General features: G+C 53.2%; 1 protein-coding gene across 2 annotated transcripts; it reads right to left on the reverse strand.

The window, feature by feature from the left end:
* Positions 1 to 728: 728 nt before the first annotated feature.
* GRHPR (glyoxylate and hydroxypyruvate reductase) lies at positions 729 to 11,066 on the reverse strand. Of its 2 annotated transcripts, XM_081151673.1 has the most exons (10): positions 10,921 to 11,066; positions 9,052 to 9,182; positions 8,561 to 8,633; positions 7,891 to 8,007; positions 6,537 to 6,625; positions 5,297 to 5,401; positions 4,406 to 4,541; positions 2,825 to 2,955; positions 1,157 to 1,213; positions 729 to 1,054 (listed from the first exon to the last, which is right to left on the reverse strand). In XM_081151673.1, the coding sequence occupies exons 1-9, from the start codon at positions 11,001 to 11,003 to the stop codon at positions 1,188 to 1,190; spliced, it is 891 nt and encodes a 296-aa protein (XP_081007799.1). In that variant the 5' UTR covers positions 11,004 to 11,066; the 3' UTR covers positions 729 to 1,054; positions 1,157 to 1,187. The 2 variants fall into 2 exon arrangements, with proteins under 2 accessions (XP_081007799.1, XP_081007798.1); XM_081151672.1 differs by lacking the exon at positions 1,157 to 1,213.
* Positions 11,067 to 16,402: the final 5,336 nt, after the last annotated feature.

A 16,402-nucleotide genomic window follows, 5' to 3' on the forward strand; every position in this document is an offset into this window, starting at 1 on the left:
TTTTTTAACCAAGTCTTCTAGAAAATACTCTAATACTCTCAATAACAATTATTGGTCCTTCCCCTCAATTTAGTCCCTTCTGCCTTGCCTGCAGTCTTTTTGTCTTTGAGCTGTGGGCGTGTGTGAGGTTTTCTTCTCAGCCCACCCAGTTTTATTGCTCAATCTTATGCTTGTGCTGCTCCCTTACCTGCCTCCCAGATTGAAAATTCCACTCTCCAGTTTGGCTTGGCTGTGGGGGAAGGGCTGGAACCTGACTCCCTCTGCAGGAGTAGGGCTTTGGCACTGCTGGTGGCCTGGCCTTGGGAAGGAGTGAGGTGGTTAGAAAACGGGCATCCACCTGGGGGGAGGCGGTGAGGACCAGATAGACAAAGGGAGCAAAGTGTGATGGTGCTGAAACTAATTTTAAGATAAAAATTAAGAAACCTACTTCCAATTATCCTTCCCTGGTTCTCTTTGATGACTATATTTAGTTCGCCCCAATGGTTTAGGTAGCAGAGTCAAGTGTCATAGTCACCCCTGGGCTATGGTTGCCCATTCTCAGTGACAGACATGTAAAGGAATCTGAGCAGAGGATGAGGGTAAGGTGGTTGGACAGGTTCTAATTAAAATGCTAGGGGTATGGACCGGGGTGGGAAGCTGAACTTGCAGGTCACTAGATGCCCTGATTTAGAAAAGGTGAAGCAGATGTTCTTGTCATTAGCTCCTCCCAATCACAGGCCAACACGGTCTCTCAGAGAATTATTTAATACAATTACACACTTAAGCGCAGATGTTTCCAACCACAAAAGTGGCAAGTACATCTAACAGCACCAGTCTTTCCTCTCCAGGATCAGACTTTTCCTTGGCTCCCATCCTGTGGGTCCAAATCAAGCCTGGGGCACCTGACAGCATCCTGGGCACTGTTTGCCTGGCCCTCGGTGTCTGCTGCCTGGCTACAGCTTGAGTTCACTGGGCATTGGTTCCCCTCTCAGGCCAGCCAGCAAGTTGTTGGCTGCCAATAAGGACATGGTGTTTCGTGTTCCATGGGTGGCACTGCCAATATGGGGCAAGATCACTGGAAAGGAGAGGAAGAGAGGGAGGTAAGAGGGTGGTTCAAGAGCCTTACAGGGGCCCTTCTTTCAGGGCCATGGCTTACCAGTGAGAAGAATAAGCCCACCTCAGTATCCTTTGATTTGCTTTCCCTCCTGTCACTCAGCACTCCATTCCCCCGAGGCTGAGGGTCAGAGTAAGAGTAAAGGGAACCCAGGTTACTGACACCCAGATGCAAGGGTGACGAGGGACACGTATCCTAAATATAAGAACATTGGCTTAAAAGGGGTCTTGGAGCTTATCTAGAACCCAGCCCTTCAGTTACCAGATAGTGATTGGTACTAATTTAACTGCTCACCCATACTCTGTGCCCTTGAAAGTGGTGCCACAGGGCTTCTGAGCTACAGAAATAATGACAAGATGAAACACTGGACAGCACAGCAGAGCAAGTGAGGTCACTTTATCCCAAAACACCTTTTGAAAGCAGCACCCGAGGCACTGAGCTGAACTCCCAGGCCTTGGGGGGATGGGGACAGATTTCTTGGCTGTGGGCACAGGCCTGACATCACAGCCAATGTTCCTTTCTGGCTGGTGGGGTGGGAACAGTAAAGTTTCCAAGGGCTACAATAATGGGAGCATTCATTGTGGTGAAGGCAGCTAAGGACCTTCTCTTTGGGTTTCCCTTTCAGAATATAAACAAAGGACAGGGACTGGCCCAACCTACGGTCCTTACCACACCATTACATATCATTGTGGAGACAGAAACCACACCAGCTATGTGAACAGAGAGAACTTAATATAAAGAACTGTTAACTAGGTCACGGGGCTAAAAAGAGAACACTAAGGCAGCGCTCACAGTGTGGTCCTGGGCCCAACAGCATTGGCGGGGGAGCACATTAGACCCACTGAAGCAGAAACCCTTGGGGGCCCAGCATCCTGTGTTTGATCAGTCCCTCCGGGTGACTGAGGAACCTAACAGCTTAAGAACCACTGCCCTTAGGAGTCACAGAGACTGAGCTGGAAGCATCTGCCTCGCCAGTACTAGGGACGAAGGGGAAGGGTGGGGTTGCTGACACTTAGAAGACTGAAGGAAGGGCCCTGTGGAGCTGCAACTCGCACTGACTGGCTGTGGCTTGTCTGAGGGGGCACAATGGTCAACCAAGTGTTGGGAAAACTGCAAAGCGATTCCCCAGCCACTATGGAAGGAACAGCTGCTGCTAGTGAAGAAGTTGCTGCGTGTCGCTCACAGGAAGGCAGGAGGGAGCCAAGTGCTGCTGCCTCCACCTGCCAGGCTGCTTGCAGCGTCCACACTGATGGGGTCCGCAGAAGTTAGAGAGCCAGCCCCTGCACCGCAAAGCAGAATACCCAAGGACAGGTTTGGAGTCAGGAGACAACAGCTGAATCACCAGCACAGGTTACAGATATTGCTGTTGTACTTTCACTTGCGACTTCTCACACTTAAACTGATAACAACAATTTATTGTAATGGGTTTTACCTGTGACTAGCTATGGATAAAAGATACCAGGTCAGTGCACTCTTTCCAAACAAATCCACTCACCCCTACCTCCATTCACTCCTTTAGGGACACAGACTCGGGTGAGCACACTCAAGAGGCCCCTCCCCTATGTTATTATGTACCAGTGCCGCTAATGGCATAAACATTTATGTCCCTGAGCATGACCCTTTGTGTTCTGTACTGCTCAGGTGGCTTCACACACAGCACCTCCAGACCACCTCTAACGACTATGGTCCTATGAGGCAGCAGATGACTGCTTTGGAAAATGCAATTCTTACCACAGTTCTTTAGGGTCAGCAGAGGGTGGTTCGTAGGCAGTGGTTCTGGAGTCGTCACATCCAGTCCAGCAGCTGCAATCTGACCAGTGGCCAAGGCCTGGTACAGGTCGTCCTGGTTTACTACGTCTCCCCTGGGAATGACAGAGGTGGTGTGGGTGCCCCACAGCTCCCTGCACCGAGGCTTCCTTTAGGGCGGAACAGCCCACGGAATGAATTTTCCCACAGACCTGGCACCTGGCACTAACTTCTGAAGCAGTAGGTCTTACAGTCCTTACTTTAGTATAGTAAGGACTGTAATACAGGATAGTAATACAGGTCTTATCATCAGAGAACCCCAGCTCTGCCACTTTCTAGCTGTGCAACTTTGAACAAGTGTCTCAAATTATCTGTGTCACAGGTTCTTCCTCTGTAATATGGGGGGACCTAACTCCCAGGAGTGCTGGGAGGATTCCAGCTTACTGACATGCACTACTGCATGAACAGGGCCCCATCCAGGTGTTCTGATCTGGTTGCTCCCCAGACCACCCACTGAGAACCACTGCAGCCTGCCGTCGGTCACCTGCCTAACCAAGGGCAGAGATGTGATCCACCTACTCACATCCATCTAGGTGAGCAGCCTGCCTTCCTGTGACTGAACCATGGAAGTAAAGAACTAAAGTGCTAGAGACTTTGTATTGTGCACTAAATAATACTTGTAAGGATAATAAATAGCAGCCGGTAAGAGACTTTGTATTGTGCACTAAATAATACTTGTAAGGATAATAAATAGCAGCCGGTACAGTGCTGGGACCATGTGGGTGCCCAGTAGATGGAGGCTGTGACACCGTCAGCCATCAGCGTGAGCCCTGTGTTCACTCCACCTCCAGGTCACCTCCTTTGTAGCTAAACCTTAGTAATTACAAGCACCTACAGTGGAGAGCCTGGGAGGTGACCTCACCCAACCCCTTCCCTCACCTTTGTTTGCCTCCAGACCGATTTAAACAGGTTCAAAGGGCACCAGCTAGGAAGGGTTTGGAGAGGCAGAGAGGGAAGTTCTGCCCTTATCACATGCCCAGTGGCCTGAAGGCACCCTAGGGACATTTTGAGGAACCAAAACAACTTGAATTTGGAGTCTGTCTTTTCTGAAGCATGAAGGTTCAAGCTGTCACCGACACACAGACAGACCCAGGCTCAGTGCAATGGGAGGTCGGCCTCCGAAGGGAGGTTCAATCGTTAAGTCCAGCCCTTTGTGGTCCAGAGGAACAGGGGCTGCCCAAGGATACTTGGGAATGCAACGCCATCATGTTTTCACTCCCTAAACCAATGCAACAATGTGCTCAGCCCTAAGCAAGGTTGGGGTAACTGTTGGGAACCAGACAGGCCCAGGCCCTCCTCGAGTGGATCTTCCTCCCAGCCTGGGCTCTCCCTCGTGGCCTTCACTACATTTGAGTTGGCTGCTTGGTTGGTTTATGGAGAGTGGCAAGCTCAGACTGAGGTCTCCTCAACAACCCACTGGGAAGAAAAACCTCAGCTCACAGCAACAAGGACAGCCCCTCTCTAGGACTGCCCAGTGACCAGGGATGTCGGGCGGCCCCAGGATACCTGCTGATGTTGACAAACACAGCCGTTTTCTTCATCTTCTGGAAGAAGTCCTTATTGCAGAGCCCCTTGGTTGCAGGTGTTAAGGAGCAGGTCACAACGATGAAATCAGACTCAGCAGCCAGCTGGGGGGTAGACACTGGGGGAGGGCAGGGCTCCATCAGATATTGAGTCCCAAGTACAAACAGCAAGAGGACAGGAAGCCAGGTCCTTCCCTCCTCCTCCAATGACGGAAACTCCCAAGATGCTTCCTGAAGGCCTCGTTTCTACCGGCATGCTCGTAACTGTACAGTTGGCAGCCACTTGTGGGACCCTGGTGTTTGACATCATTCATCCAGCCCCCTGGCCTAATAGATGGGGACATTGAGGCCAGAGAGGGGCAGAGCTTGTTCAAGATCACACAGTGGGATCTGGGCCACTTTGGCTTTCACTGACTGCAGGGACCTACGTGCCAAGAGGGTAAGGAATGGCTGAAATCCAGCCTGCTCTCTGCACACTAAGCTGTGCACCCTACGAGGGGGCTGATCCACCTGGACACAGGCTGGAGGCCAGTAATGCTCAGCAGTTTAAGGAAACTGAGTGATAGCTCCCAGCAGCTCTTTATTTCTGTCATCATCCCTGCTGCTCTGCCCATCAAATGTGCAACTGTGACGGACACACCTGGAGAGCTCTCTGGCACTGAGAGGACTCACTGCTGGCCTAGACAAGTCTCTGTGCTCCCTGAGTGGGCCTGTGTCCAGAGGCAGGTAGAACAGATACCACCTGAGGGACTGTAGGCCCTGGACACACCCGGAGTTCCTGTGTTCTGCCTGCCGATGCGGCCATTACAGACAAGAGGGAAACCCTTTCACTGAGCACAGATGGGACTCCTGTGCATATCAGGGTTTTACTCACCAAACTCTGCCTGGAACTCTGCTGCTTCCTGAGGCTTGGGCTGGCGCCCTGAGTATAGAAATCTCTGGACACCGAATGGTTTCAGCCGCCGAGCAATGGCCTGGCCTGGAGACAAGGGGTCAAAGTCATAGCTTGTTCCTGACTCCCCAGAGGCAGGGACAGCACCCAGTAGCTCCAGGGACAGGAAGCGGATCCTTTCATTAGCATAGTCCCAGTATTAATTGGTCCTACCTCGGTGTAACCAGCCCCCACTTCCCTTAGCAGTCCGTGTGACAGCCCTTCAGAGATCTAGAGGAAGCACCACAGCTCCTCTGTGACTTGGGCCCAGTCACCTGGAGGTCCATCTGCTAACCTTCCCTGATAACTGAACCTGGTGGCCCAGGAGATGTCTGACCAAACAGTCCCCTCCCATCCTTCTGGGCCCTCTGCTTCTGTTCATGAAGCCCAGACCTCAACTGACTTTTTGGTGGCACTGGCAAATTGCCAACCTGCCCCAAACCTGTAAGACCTTTTCACAGATGCTGCTCCTGAGACAGGCTTGGGCAGCTGGATTTTCAGACTCAGCATGCGCCTCATAGCTGGTGGGTTCCTCCAAGCAATTCTCTAGTGTAAGAGGCAGGGCTGCTAGCAGGCCAGACAGATTATCCACACTTTCCATCCTCTCTCATCTCTGCACCAAGCAGGATGCCAGAGAACCACTGACAGCTGCCTGGCTGAGCTCTAGCCTCTCTTCCAGGCTTCTCAAAATGGGGCAATGGAAGGAAAACAGCTCTGCCCATCTGCAGCATCACAGGTCAGCTCTGCCTGCGGGACCCTCTGGTGCCTGAGTGAAGGCTTCATGAGTAAATGCCTTCCAGAACCCAGGCCTTCGGAAGCACGGGCTCTCTCACAGTGAACCCCTCCTTCGGGCCCCAACCCAGCCAACATCTCTCTCATCAGTTCCGCACAGAGCTGCAGTCATGAAGAACCCTGGCTCTTACAATGTGCTTCTCTCACCTAGTGAGTTCTTAAGGAGCTCCTGTGTTTCTTTTTTCTTTTCATTTTTGCCTGTGTTTTATGAAGCTGTGTATCATAATATACCTGTGTATGAGAGATACTCCTACTGCATGAGAAGTGCACTGGCACCACGCAGTCATGGCAACCCTTTCCAAAGGATTGTCAGCATCCCGACATGTGGTGCCGGAGACTCAAACCAAACCATGTGAGCCGGGGCGGGTAAAGGGGGAGGTATGGGCCTCACCTATGCGCCCCAGCCCGATGATGCCGACAGTGCTGTTTGTGAGGCCGTAGCCACACATCCACAGGGGCTTCCACGAGGTCCAGCCACCACTACAGGGATGGAGACAGGGAGAGTGAGAGGTCCTGGCCTTGGGCAAAGACAAGGGCCACTGCAAACTCACAGACCCTGCACCCCTGGGCAGCGGCTGTGTTCCAAGAGATAGGCCCTGCCCTCCAAGCCAAAGGACTGAGAATGGCATGAGCCACACCCACAGCCACTCAGCACTGTGGACAAGCAGCAGGAATGACTCTTCTAAGGGCTGGAAGGGGCCTTAAAAGTTCTCATCCCTTTTAGCAGATGGAGAAACTAAGACCAGAAAGTGTGACCTGCCTGAGGTCACACAGCCAGGGCAGAGTTGGGAGCAGCAGGTTGCAAACTCAGGGTCTGGGATTCCAGAACCAGTATTCTCAACACCCCAGGGAACTGACAAAACATAAAGCCACAAGCCCACCCTCTGTTGCCCTGGGTGGACAGGGGAACAAAGCCTATCTTGAGTTACCTCCATTGAAGGTACAGATTCCCTAGATAAAAGGGTGAGCGGGATTTTCAGCACTATGTCTATTCAGCCCCATGATGCTGTCCAGCTCTGTTCCTGTCACATCCCTGCCCGGAGCCACACTCCCAGTCCACATTCTCCGAGGGCCTGCATTTGCTCAGGCTTGTCCCTGCACCTGGAATGCCTTCCCCAACTCTGGATATACAGACCCAAGCCCCTGGTCTGAAACCCTCAGGCCAGATTTCAGAATTCTTTAGGTTTCAGAAAGGTAGTCTGGTGCACAAGCTATATTCTGCATAACCCCCTCAGCAGCGTGTGGGCGGCACACTGTATCAGACACCCCGATATATCTGCAGCAAAACATGAATATTCACGCCAACCAGCAGAAATTAAAACCATAAGCAGCCTCCTGTTAGTTCAGGTTAACTTTTGCTGCCAAAAGATTTATGAAACAACCTTCAGTTTTCAGAGCTTTTGTATTTCTGCATTATGAGTGAGGAATGGCGGACCTGCTCTGAGCACTCAAGAGGATGCCCACCTGCTACTTCCCCATGAAGCCTTCCCTGATCCACACTCCGCCCCCCTCCTCCTCACCTCACTTACCCTTTTCTCTCATGATTTGCCTTCATGCTCTGTTTATTTCAGCTCTGCCTTGTACGTTAGTATTTTGGCTTAGCCTGTCCCTCTTCACTAGATGTGGCATATCTGGGGACAGGGATCATATGTGGGCACAGGGATCACATCTGGGCCAGGATGGCACTGGATGCTCAGAAGCCAGCTGCTAAGCACAGCCAACTCTCCCACCAGATGTCCACTCACTTCTTCACTTCCTCAATGGCCTCCGGCAGCCGGCGACAGGTGGTGAGCAGCAGGGAGACAGCGAGTTCCGCAGTGGCATCTGTCAGGACATCTGGGGTGTAGCCCACACGGATCCCACTACGAATCAAACATCTGGTGGTAACACTGGCCTCAAGCACCTTCACCAGTTTCTATGACTGGGACATTTCCATGCTGCTGCTTTGTTCCCTCTTTGCGCTGCCTGCCAGGAAGCTCAGAGCTGTAAATGAGCACTCAGGAATGGTCAGCTCTTATTCCATTTGAACTATCTCCCACTTTGGGAAGGATGTCAAGTTGGGAGACCAGGGTCTAATGTCTGGTGCAAGTAACTACTTAACCTTTCTGAATTTCCTCATCTAAAGAGAGAAATAATAATACTTGCCTTTCTACTTCAACGGGTTATTGTGGGGGTTCAAAAAGATAATGAAAGGGTGCCGCTTGGCATATATTTACCCGCTATTTCTAACCTCCTGAGCTTATTTTAACTGACCTGTGCACATATAGACAGATTTCATCATCAGCCCCTTCACATTCTCACTGAATGGTTAGGAATACGAAATAAAAACAAACGAAGACTCAGTTCCTCTTCCTCCCTGTCTAGTAGTGACCCCTCACACTCCAGGCCCCCTTCCAGAATCCAAGCTGCATTTACCGCTTCTTGATTTCCTCCAAAGCCAAGTGGTCGACGCCCACAGACAATGTGCTGATGACTTTGAGATTGGCTCCTGTTGGGCAGAAACAGTATCATTTTTATCTTTCTTCGTAGGATTCAAACCCTCCCGCATGCTCTAGATGGGTCCAGAGGGGCAGGGTCTTGCTGGAGGTCACAAAGCAAGGCTATGGCAGGGCTGGACGAGGGCCCAGGGCCTTGGAATGTTCTCCCCCCTACCCTGCTGCCTCCACCCATGGTCTTTGCCCTCCGAAGGTCTCCCTCCAGGGATTCACAGGCAGGAGAGAGAAACAATGCATGCACTGGACGGAGCTGCACACAACTGCTCCCTCTGGCCAACTACTGCAGCTGGTGCCCTCAGAGCTCACACAGGTCACCGCACCCCTCCTTGGGGAGCCAGCAGCAGCAGGCCAATGTGCCCCACAGGCCAAGACACCCTCGGAATCCTCCCCAGACCTGCCCAGTGCACACACCTGCAGTATCTAGGAGCTTTTTGTCCACCCGCTCAGTGAGGAGGCAAAGCAGGCCCTGTGCCCCAGCCACGCCTTGCTCCAGCTCCTTCCTGGGGATGGGCTCGTCTGAATCCCACTGCTCCACCTCACAGCTGAGGGCAAAGGAAAGACCAGTCAGAAGCAAGGGAGCCCTGCAGATGCTCCTGAGCCCCCAAAGTCCCCCCAGCCATATCTGCAGCCCCCGTCTCAGAGTAGAAAACATTGCCTTCTGCTTGCTCTGGCCTCAGACTGCCTGAATGTGGTTGAAGAGAGTCGGGGTCATGTATGGGCCACTTCAGAACTGTCCTGAGAGGGTGGGTGAAGGGCAAAGGGCCGTCACAGAGCAGAGAGGGCTGACAAGAGCCTAACCTGAAAGGAGAGTCATAGGAACAGCTCTCAGCTCAACACAAGGAAGAGCTTTGTCACCCTCAGAGGAGGCCTCACAGGTAGAAAGCTCCCTCCACCCAGGTGGCCAACTGCTGGCGAGGCCAATGGGGGGGGGGGGGGGGGGATAGAGGTTCCTGCATCAAATGGGATTGGATTCCATGTCCAGGTGCATGCCCTGTGCTGTGAGTCCATGAAATGGAAAACTCATACGTTGACTTTGCCAGGAAGGACATGATCAAAGCAATACTACATGGAGGGTGGACTTATAGGTTCTGGGCATGTTTCTCAGGGGTGCCGCCCAGCCTCCCAGCCCTGGCCATTTAATTCACTGCAGCCAACATGTACGAAGCCTCTACATGAGCCAGACACTGGACAGCTGCTGGCACCTCCCAGCGCACCCTGCTGTAGCACCTGGCCCTCGAAGCCCAGCCAGAGGCCACCTTTCATCCTGCGTCCCAGGAGCCTGGCGCCCTGCTGCAGCAGTGTGAGCCACTGCCATTCCTGCCACCCTTTCTGCCTCTATCTCCTCCCCCTCAATGCTGGGTAGACAGGTCCTCAGCAAAGCTTTTGTTGCACTGAACGAAATGAACAAATCTCATTTCCCCTGGCACTGGTGTCTGAGGCTGGGTTCCATCTTCCTCTGCCTGGCGTAGGCTCTGCAGACCTGTGTAATGCAGTGTTCAGACTGTGGTCAGACAGAGCTGAGTTCAAATCCCAGCCCTGCCACAAGCAGAGCTGTGTGACTCTGGGCTAGGTACTTCACCTCCCCAGTCTCAGTTCTCTCATCTGTAAAATGGGAATTACAGGACAACCTCAAAGTACTGCAAGGATTAAAAGAGTTTATGTAAACGCGAAGCGCTTGGCAAAGTTGGCACGCAGGGTTCAATTTAAGAAGTGTCACCAAAGGCCCCGGCGAGGGTCCGAAGGACCAGACCAGTGACGGCCAAAGTTCCTGACTTCCGCCGAGTCACCTTGGAAGGTAACAGCCTGGACCTTGCATCATGAGCGGTTTTCCCGCCCCTCAGGCCCGTCCCTGGGAAGGGTTCCAGCCAGGCCCCCCCTCACCCCCTGCAGGCGCCAGGGGAGGTGCAGGTCCGAGCGACACCGCCTCGGGGCTGCCGAAAGCTGGGCGCAGAGAGCGTTCTCTCAGCCCCCCCGAAACGTCAACACGTCCCTGCCGCGCACAGGCTGGAAAGTCCGGCTCGCTTGGGCCCCCAGGACCGCCCGGTTCTCCCCACAAAAAATAACTGGGCTTCTGGAGGCCGCCCCAGCCCACCCAGGCGCAGCCTGGGGGCCCCCAAAGTAGCTCCCGGAGACGCTGAGTCACCCTGCGCGCGGGGGTCCGAGTCCCCGGGAGGTGCCCGGGGTTCCGCAGCCCCTTCCCCGACACCACCCCAGCCCCGCGTCGGGGGGGGGGGACAGAGAGGCTGCGCGAGGGGGGCGGCGCGGGGCGCGGGCTCTTACTCTGCGGCCCGGGCGAGCGCAGCCCTGCCCTCGGGGGGGATCCTGCGGGTGACGAACACCTTCATGAGTCGCGCCGGCCTCATCCACCCTGCGGCTGCTGTACACTGACCCCGGACCGCGGGCCGGAAGTGGGCCTCGGCGTGGGGGCGGGGCCTCGGCGTGGGCGGGGCGGGGCCTCGGCGTGGGCGAGGCGGGGGCTAAGGAGGGCGGGCCCGGGCTGGGGGCGGGGCCTCGGCGGGGGCGGGGCGGGGGCTAAGGAGGGCGGGCCCGGGCTGGGGGCGGGGCCTCGGCGGGGGCGGGGCGGGGGCTAAGGAGGGCGGGCCCGGGCTGGGGGCGGGGCGGGGCCTTGGAGTGGACGGGCCCGGGGCGGGGGGCGTGGCCTCGGCGTGGGCGGGGCGCAGGTGGGCCTCGAGTCCGGGCGCGGGGGGCTGTAGCCGCGAGTTCAGGCACCCACAGTGTGTCTCCGTGCGGGGCGTAACTGCGGGGCACCGGGCGCGCGCCGTGTGCAGCTGCGCGCGTGATTGAGCCCGAATGGAACTGGGACTGGTTCTGGGGCGATGCGGCCAGGCCAGGGCCTTGGCACTCGGCCCCAGGGCCTCCCTGGGAGCACCCACTGCCCCAGGAGCCCAGGGACTGACGGGCGCCTGGAGGCTGGGGTGGGTGAAGGGACCCAGTCCCGCGTGAGTGTGTGGAGATGTCTGTCAGGACGCCTCTGGGTAGAATGGGTGGTGTCTGCCTGCCTAGGGGCTTGTTGAGAGGTTGAACTGGGTACAGTGCTTAGGACACCATGGAACACACCTAGTGGGTGCTTAACAACTAGAAACTCATCCCAGGAACCCCACACGCTGGTGCCCCGGGCCGGGCGCTGGTCGGAGGTGCAGATGCTGAAGCCAGTCTTAGGACCAGTGAGAGGACCCAGGCGGCCCCTCGGCTCTGCTGCCTTGATCTCTGCCAGAGGCTGTTCATGTACTTGCTCCCAGATCTGGGAGCACCCAGAGGGCAAAAGTCCTGCCTGGTGGTCTCTTCTCTGCTCATTTTATCTGAATCCATTCTGCCCCTTCCAGATCCAGAGAGGAAACAGCGATAGGTACAGAGAGGTGACATCTCCAGCTTAGGGCTACACAGCAAGTCTCAGGAGAGGCCAGAGCTGCCGCCGCAGGCCACCTGGATCCCCAGCCAGTGTACCACCCTGCCATGTCCCTCTCTTAAGTAACACATTAATGAATGTCTTACCCACAAACCGTTATCTGCAGTTAGGCCACCTCAGGAGCATTTTTTGAAATACCTCAAACACTGATGCAATGAGGTGTTTTTCTGTCCCCAGGCCAGGCCCTCTGGGGAACAGCATGGCCCTGTAGCTCTAACCTCTGCTAATCAGGGGTGATACCTGAGCCCAGCCCCTCCCACACACTGGACAGGTGAGGACACTGGGCAAGTTTGTCCAGCAGGAGCAGAAGAGGGCATGACAGGTCAATGGGTCCCCTCCCCCAATGCAAAGCAGGCGCTCAAAAGTGCTGCTAGGTGATGGGCGTGAGCCAGAAAGTGGAGCCAGCTGAGGACCCAGAGGAGGGCTCTGGTGAAGTGGTTGGGAGAGGAAGGATCTGATCTGGAGAGGAGTTGGAGGTCTGATCTGGGTTTCCCAGGGTAAAACTGATCATCTATTATGTAGCTAAGATTTATGGAGCTCTTAGCAAGTTCCAGGCACTGTCCTATGAACTATAAATACCTTGCTACAATTTAAACAAATCAACACTCTATAAGGCACGTACTGTTACTCTTCCCACTTCACAGATGGGGAAGCCGAGGACAAGAAAGGTGAAATCATTTGCTTAATTAAAGTCACACAGTTAGTGAGAGGCAGAGCTTGGATTCAAGCCTGGCACCCTGACTCCAGACCCAAGTTCTTAACCACTGTGCAAGCCTGTGGGATTGAGCAGGGTGTCATAGTCCATTTGGTTTGCTGTAACAAAATATCATAGACTGGGTGGCTTAAACAATAGACATTTACTTCTCACAGTTCTGGGAGCTTGGAAGTCCAAAATTAAGGTGCTGGCAGGTTTGGTTCCATGCAAAAGCTCTCTTCCTGGCTTGCAGAGGGCAATCTTCTCGCTGTGTCCTCACATGGTGGAAGGGGTGAGGGAGGTCTCTAGAGCCTCTTTTAGAAGAGCACTAATTTCATTCATGAGGGCTCCACCCTCATGACCCAATCACCTCGCAAAGACCCCTCCTACTAATACCATCACATTGGGAGATAGGATTTCAACATATGAATTTTTTTTTTAATTCTCACTTGAGGATATTTTTTCCATTGATTTTTTAGAGAGAGTGGAGGGGAGAAAAGAGGGAGAGAGAGAGAGAAACATTGATGTGACAGAGACACATTGATTGGTTGCCTCCCACCAGAGCCCCTACTGGGTCCAGGGAGCGAGCCTGCAACCGAGCCAAACCGGCCAAGGCTCAACATATGAATTTTTTAAGGCAGGGAAAAACACAAACATTCAGCCCATAACAGAAGGTGAGGGGGACAAGTGAGGGATGACTTTTAGGCACTGGCCTGGGAGGATTCTTGGAGGTGGCTGTCATTTGGTGGCTGTCCAGGGGGATGAGCAGGTGTTGGGGGGTGGGGAAGAAGGTGACTGAATTCAACCCTGCAGGAGTTGAGCTCCAGATGCCTCGAGGATGTTCTGGTGGAGAAATCTGCAGGGAGGTCTTTCAAGGATCTGAAGGTCAGTGAGAGGTGGGGGCTGGAGCATGGAAGTGGCAGCCTGGGCGACACCTGAGCGACTGACTGAAGGTCAGGGTCACGGCTCCTGCAGGGGAATTGAAATTTAGAGTGTGCAAAAGTTCAAAATAACAGTAAGAAAAGAAGTTTTTGTGGGACTTGTATAATTTCACTTTTATATTTAAATCTTGAATCCATTTGAAATATTTTGTGCACATGGTTTGAGGTGGGGGTACCCTTAAAGTTTTTCCAAATGGTTAACTAGTTATTTAAGTACTATTTAAAATTAGTGTTTCCTTTATTTTTGGAATAGATAATAAATGCATGAGATACAAATTCCCAGAGGTACACAAGGGTGCAAGGTAGAAATTATTCTCCTGCCCCATCTCCCTGCATTTGGGTCCTCTCCCCAGAGGCAGTCACATTTTCCCAGAGGTGTTTGATGTGTATAGATCATACATTTTTCACAAAAAAGGTAGCATATACACTTTGCATTACCCAGTTTTTTCACTAAACAGTATATCTTGGAGATCATCCCACCTCAGTACACATGGTGCTGCCTCTTTTTATCGACGCAGAGTATTTCACTGTGGGAGTGAACTGTAGTGAACAGTCCCCTATTAATGAACACTTAGGTTGTTTCCATCTTTTATAATTATAGTGCCACAATGGCCAGTCTTTAGCAGATGTTGATTTGCACATGTGTAAATACATTGTGAGATAAATTCCTAGAAGCAGAATTGCTGGGTCAAAAAATATGTGCACTATACATTTTGATAGATACTGATAAAATGCTTTTCTTTAAAAAAAAAATTGCATTGATTTTTAGAGAGAGAGGAAGGGAGACGGAGAGAGATAAACATTGATGCCACCTGCACACCCCTTAGTGGGGATCGGGCCCACAACCTGGGCACGTGCCCTGACCAGGAATGGAACCAGTGGCCTTTTGGTGTATGGAAAGGCACTCAGACAACTGAACCACATCATCCAGGGCTGGGTTTAGTTTTTAAAAAAATCTCTCTCATGCTTTCTAGGCCTAGTACTTTTCTGGTTTAATTTTTTACTGAGATTTTCATTTTCTTTCTATTTTTTCCCTGATAGCCAGAAAGTAGTTCAATACCTTTTATGAAATAATCCATCTTTTCCCCACTGATTTGAAATTCTACTATCATATACCAAGTTTGGATCTACTAGGGTCTATTTCTGACCCTTACATTCTGTTCTGCTCTGTTGAGCTATCTGTTTAGTCATATGTGACTAGTCATGTGAGACAGGGAGGGGGTACTGTTTTAAGCCACTAAATCTGGGGTCATTGTTACGCAGCATTAGTGCACTAATACAGGTGAGGACATATCTGAAGTCCCTTTAGAAGCAGAAAGTTAGGAACTTGTGTCACTTCTGAGGCTCTGTGAGAACAAGGCTGGCTCAGAAGCTCCGACTTGGCCACGAAGTCGACAGGCAACATCAGGCAAACCATGTCTTCTGTCTGATCCTTGGTTTCCAAACTACAGGATGGGGACAGTCTTATGGTGTCATGGTGGTTGGTGCGCACTGAGTGCAGGGCTGGGCCTCAGGGGCGTGCAGGAACCAAAAACAATAGGATTGACTTTCAACCTCACTCCTTTGGCCAGGGGAAGAAAACAGGCCCAAGCCATGTCCACGCTGGGCACTGCCTGCCTCCCTGTCCCCACTCGCTTCACTCCCCACCGCTGTGGTACCTGCTCCCTGCAGCCCCCACCCCTGCTCCAGGCCCTGGACCCCTCCTCCCCTTGGTCTGGGGTTGCAGAGTGTTCAGGGGTCTGGGCCTAGGGCAGCTGGCTGAGGGGTCTGCCTGGCCCTTGGGCATCTGTTTCGGTCACCTGGCTTCTGCCTGATCCCTACTCCTGACTTCTGGAACCTGGAACCTTGAGCGCCTGAGCCAGCCCAGTTACCCTCCTGAACCCCAATCACCTGTCCTGGAGACCTGCCCCGCTCTCTTCTCCACTGTTCCCGCAGCCCTGGCTAGAGTCCAATCTCAGTCCTCTGGCCTGGGGTCCATGGCAGCACCCCAGGGCTGACCTTGTAACCCAGCCCCCCTCACCACACCCGCTCAGGCATAGAATGATTCAGCCCCGGCATGTGGCCCAGAGACACCAGAAGATCAAATACCCAGGAGGCAGCTGCAGGGTGGGAGACGGGGAGCGCATGGCTGCCCCCCAGGCCATGCGAAGGGCTACAAGAGGCAAAATAGAGAAAAGTGCCCACCAGTGCTGGGCCCAGTGCTGGTGCGCTGAGTCTGAATCAGCCTTTTCGTGATGCTGACGCTCTGGCCTACGGACCGCGCTCTGCGTAGCAAGGGGCCAGGGAATCTTCCAACTTGGCGAGTCTCTGAGACCCTCAAAATCATGCTTTGATTGTTGACCCCGCTGTTCAAGGAAGAACTGCTCACTCAGGGGTCTGGATGCAAGCAGGCCCAGCGTTTTCTTACAGCCTTCACCTCTGTCTCATGTTTTCCTTGCTTCATTTATTTCCTTATTTTGTCTGCCCCTCTCTTACCCTCTTCCCTACTAGAACATAAGTTCCTTGAGACCCAGGACCGTGTTGCTTTGTTTACCACTGTGGAGCTACAGTCTCGCACATGGCAGGTGCTCAGTAAGTATTTGTTGAAGGAATGAGTGAATGAGGCAGGGCTTGGCGCAGTATTGCTCTTCCCCGCGGGGAATACGTCATTTTATCACCACCTAGTGGGGACTTTTATGTACTGCCGAGCGGGGGAGAAAA

Source organism: Miniopterus schreibersii, assembly GCF_964146895.1.
Source record: "Miniopterus schreibersii genome assembly, chromosome: 11".
NCBI classification, from domain to species: Eukaryota; Metazoa; Chordata; class Mammalia; order Chiroptera; family Miniopteridae; genus Miniopterus; species Miniopterus schreibersii.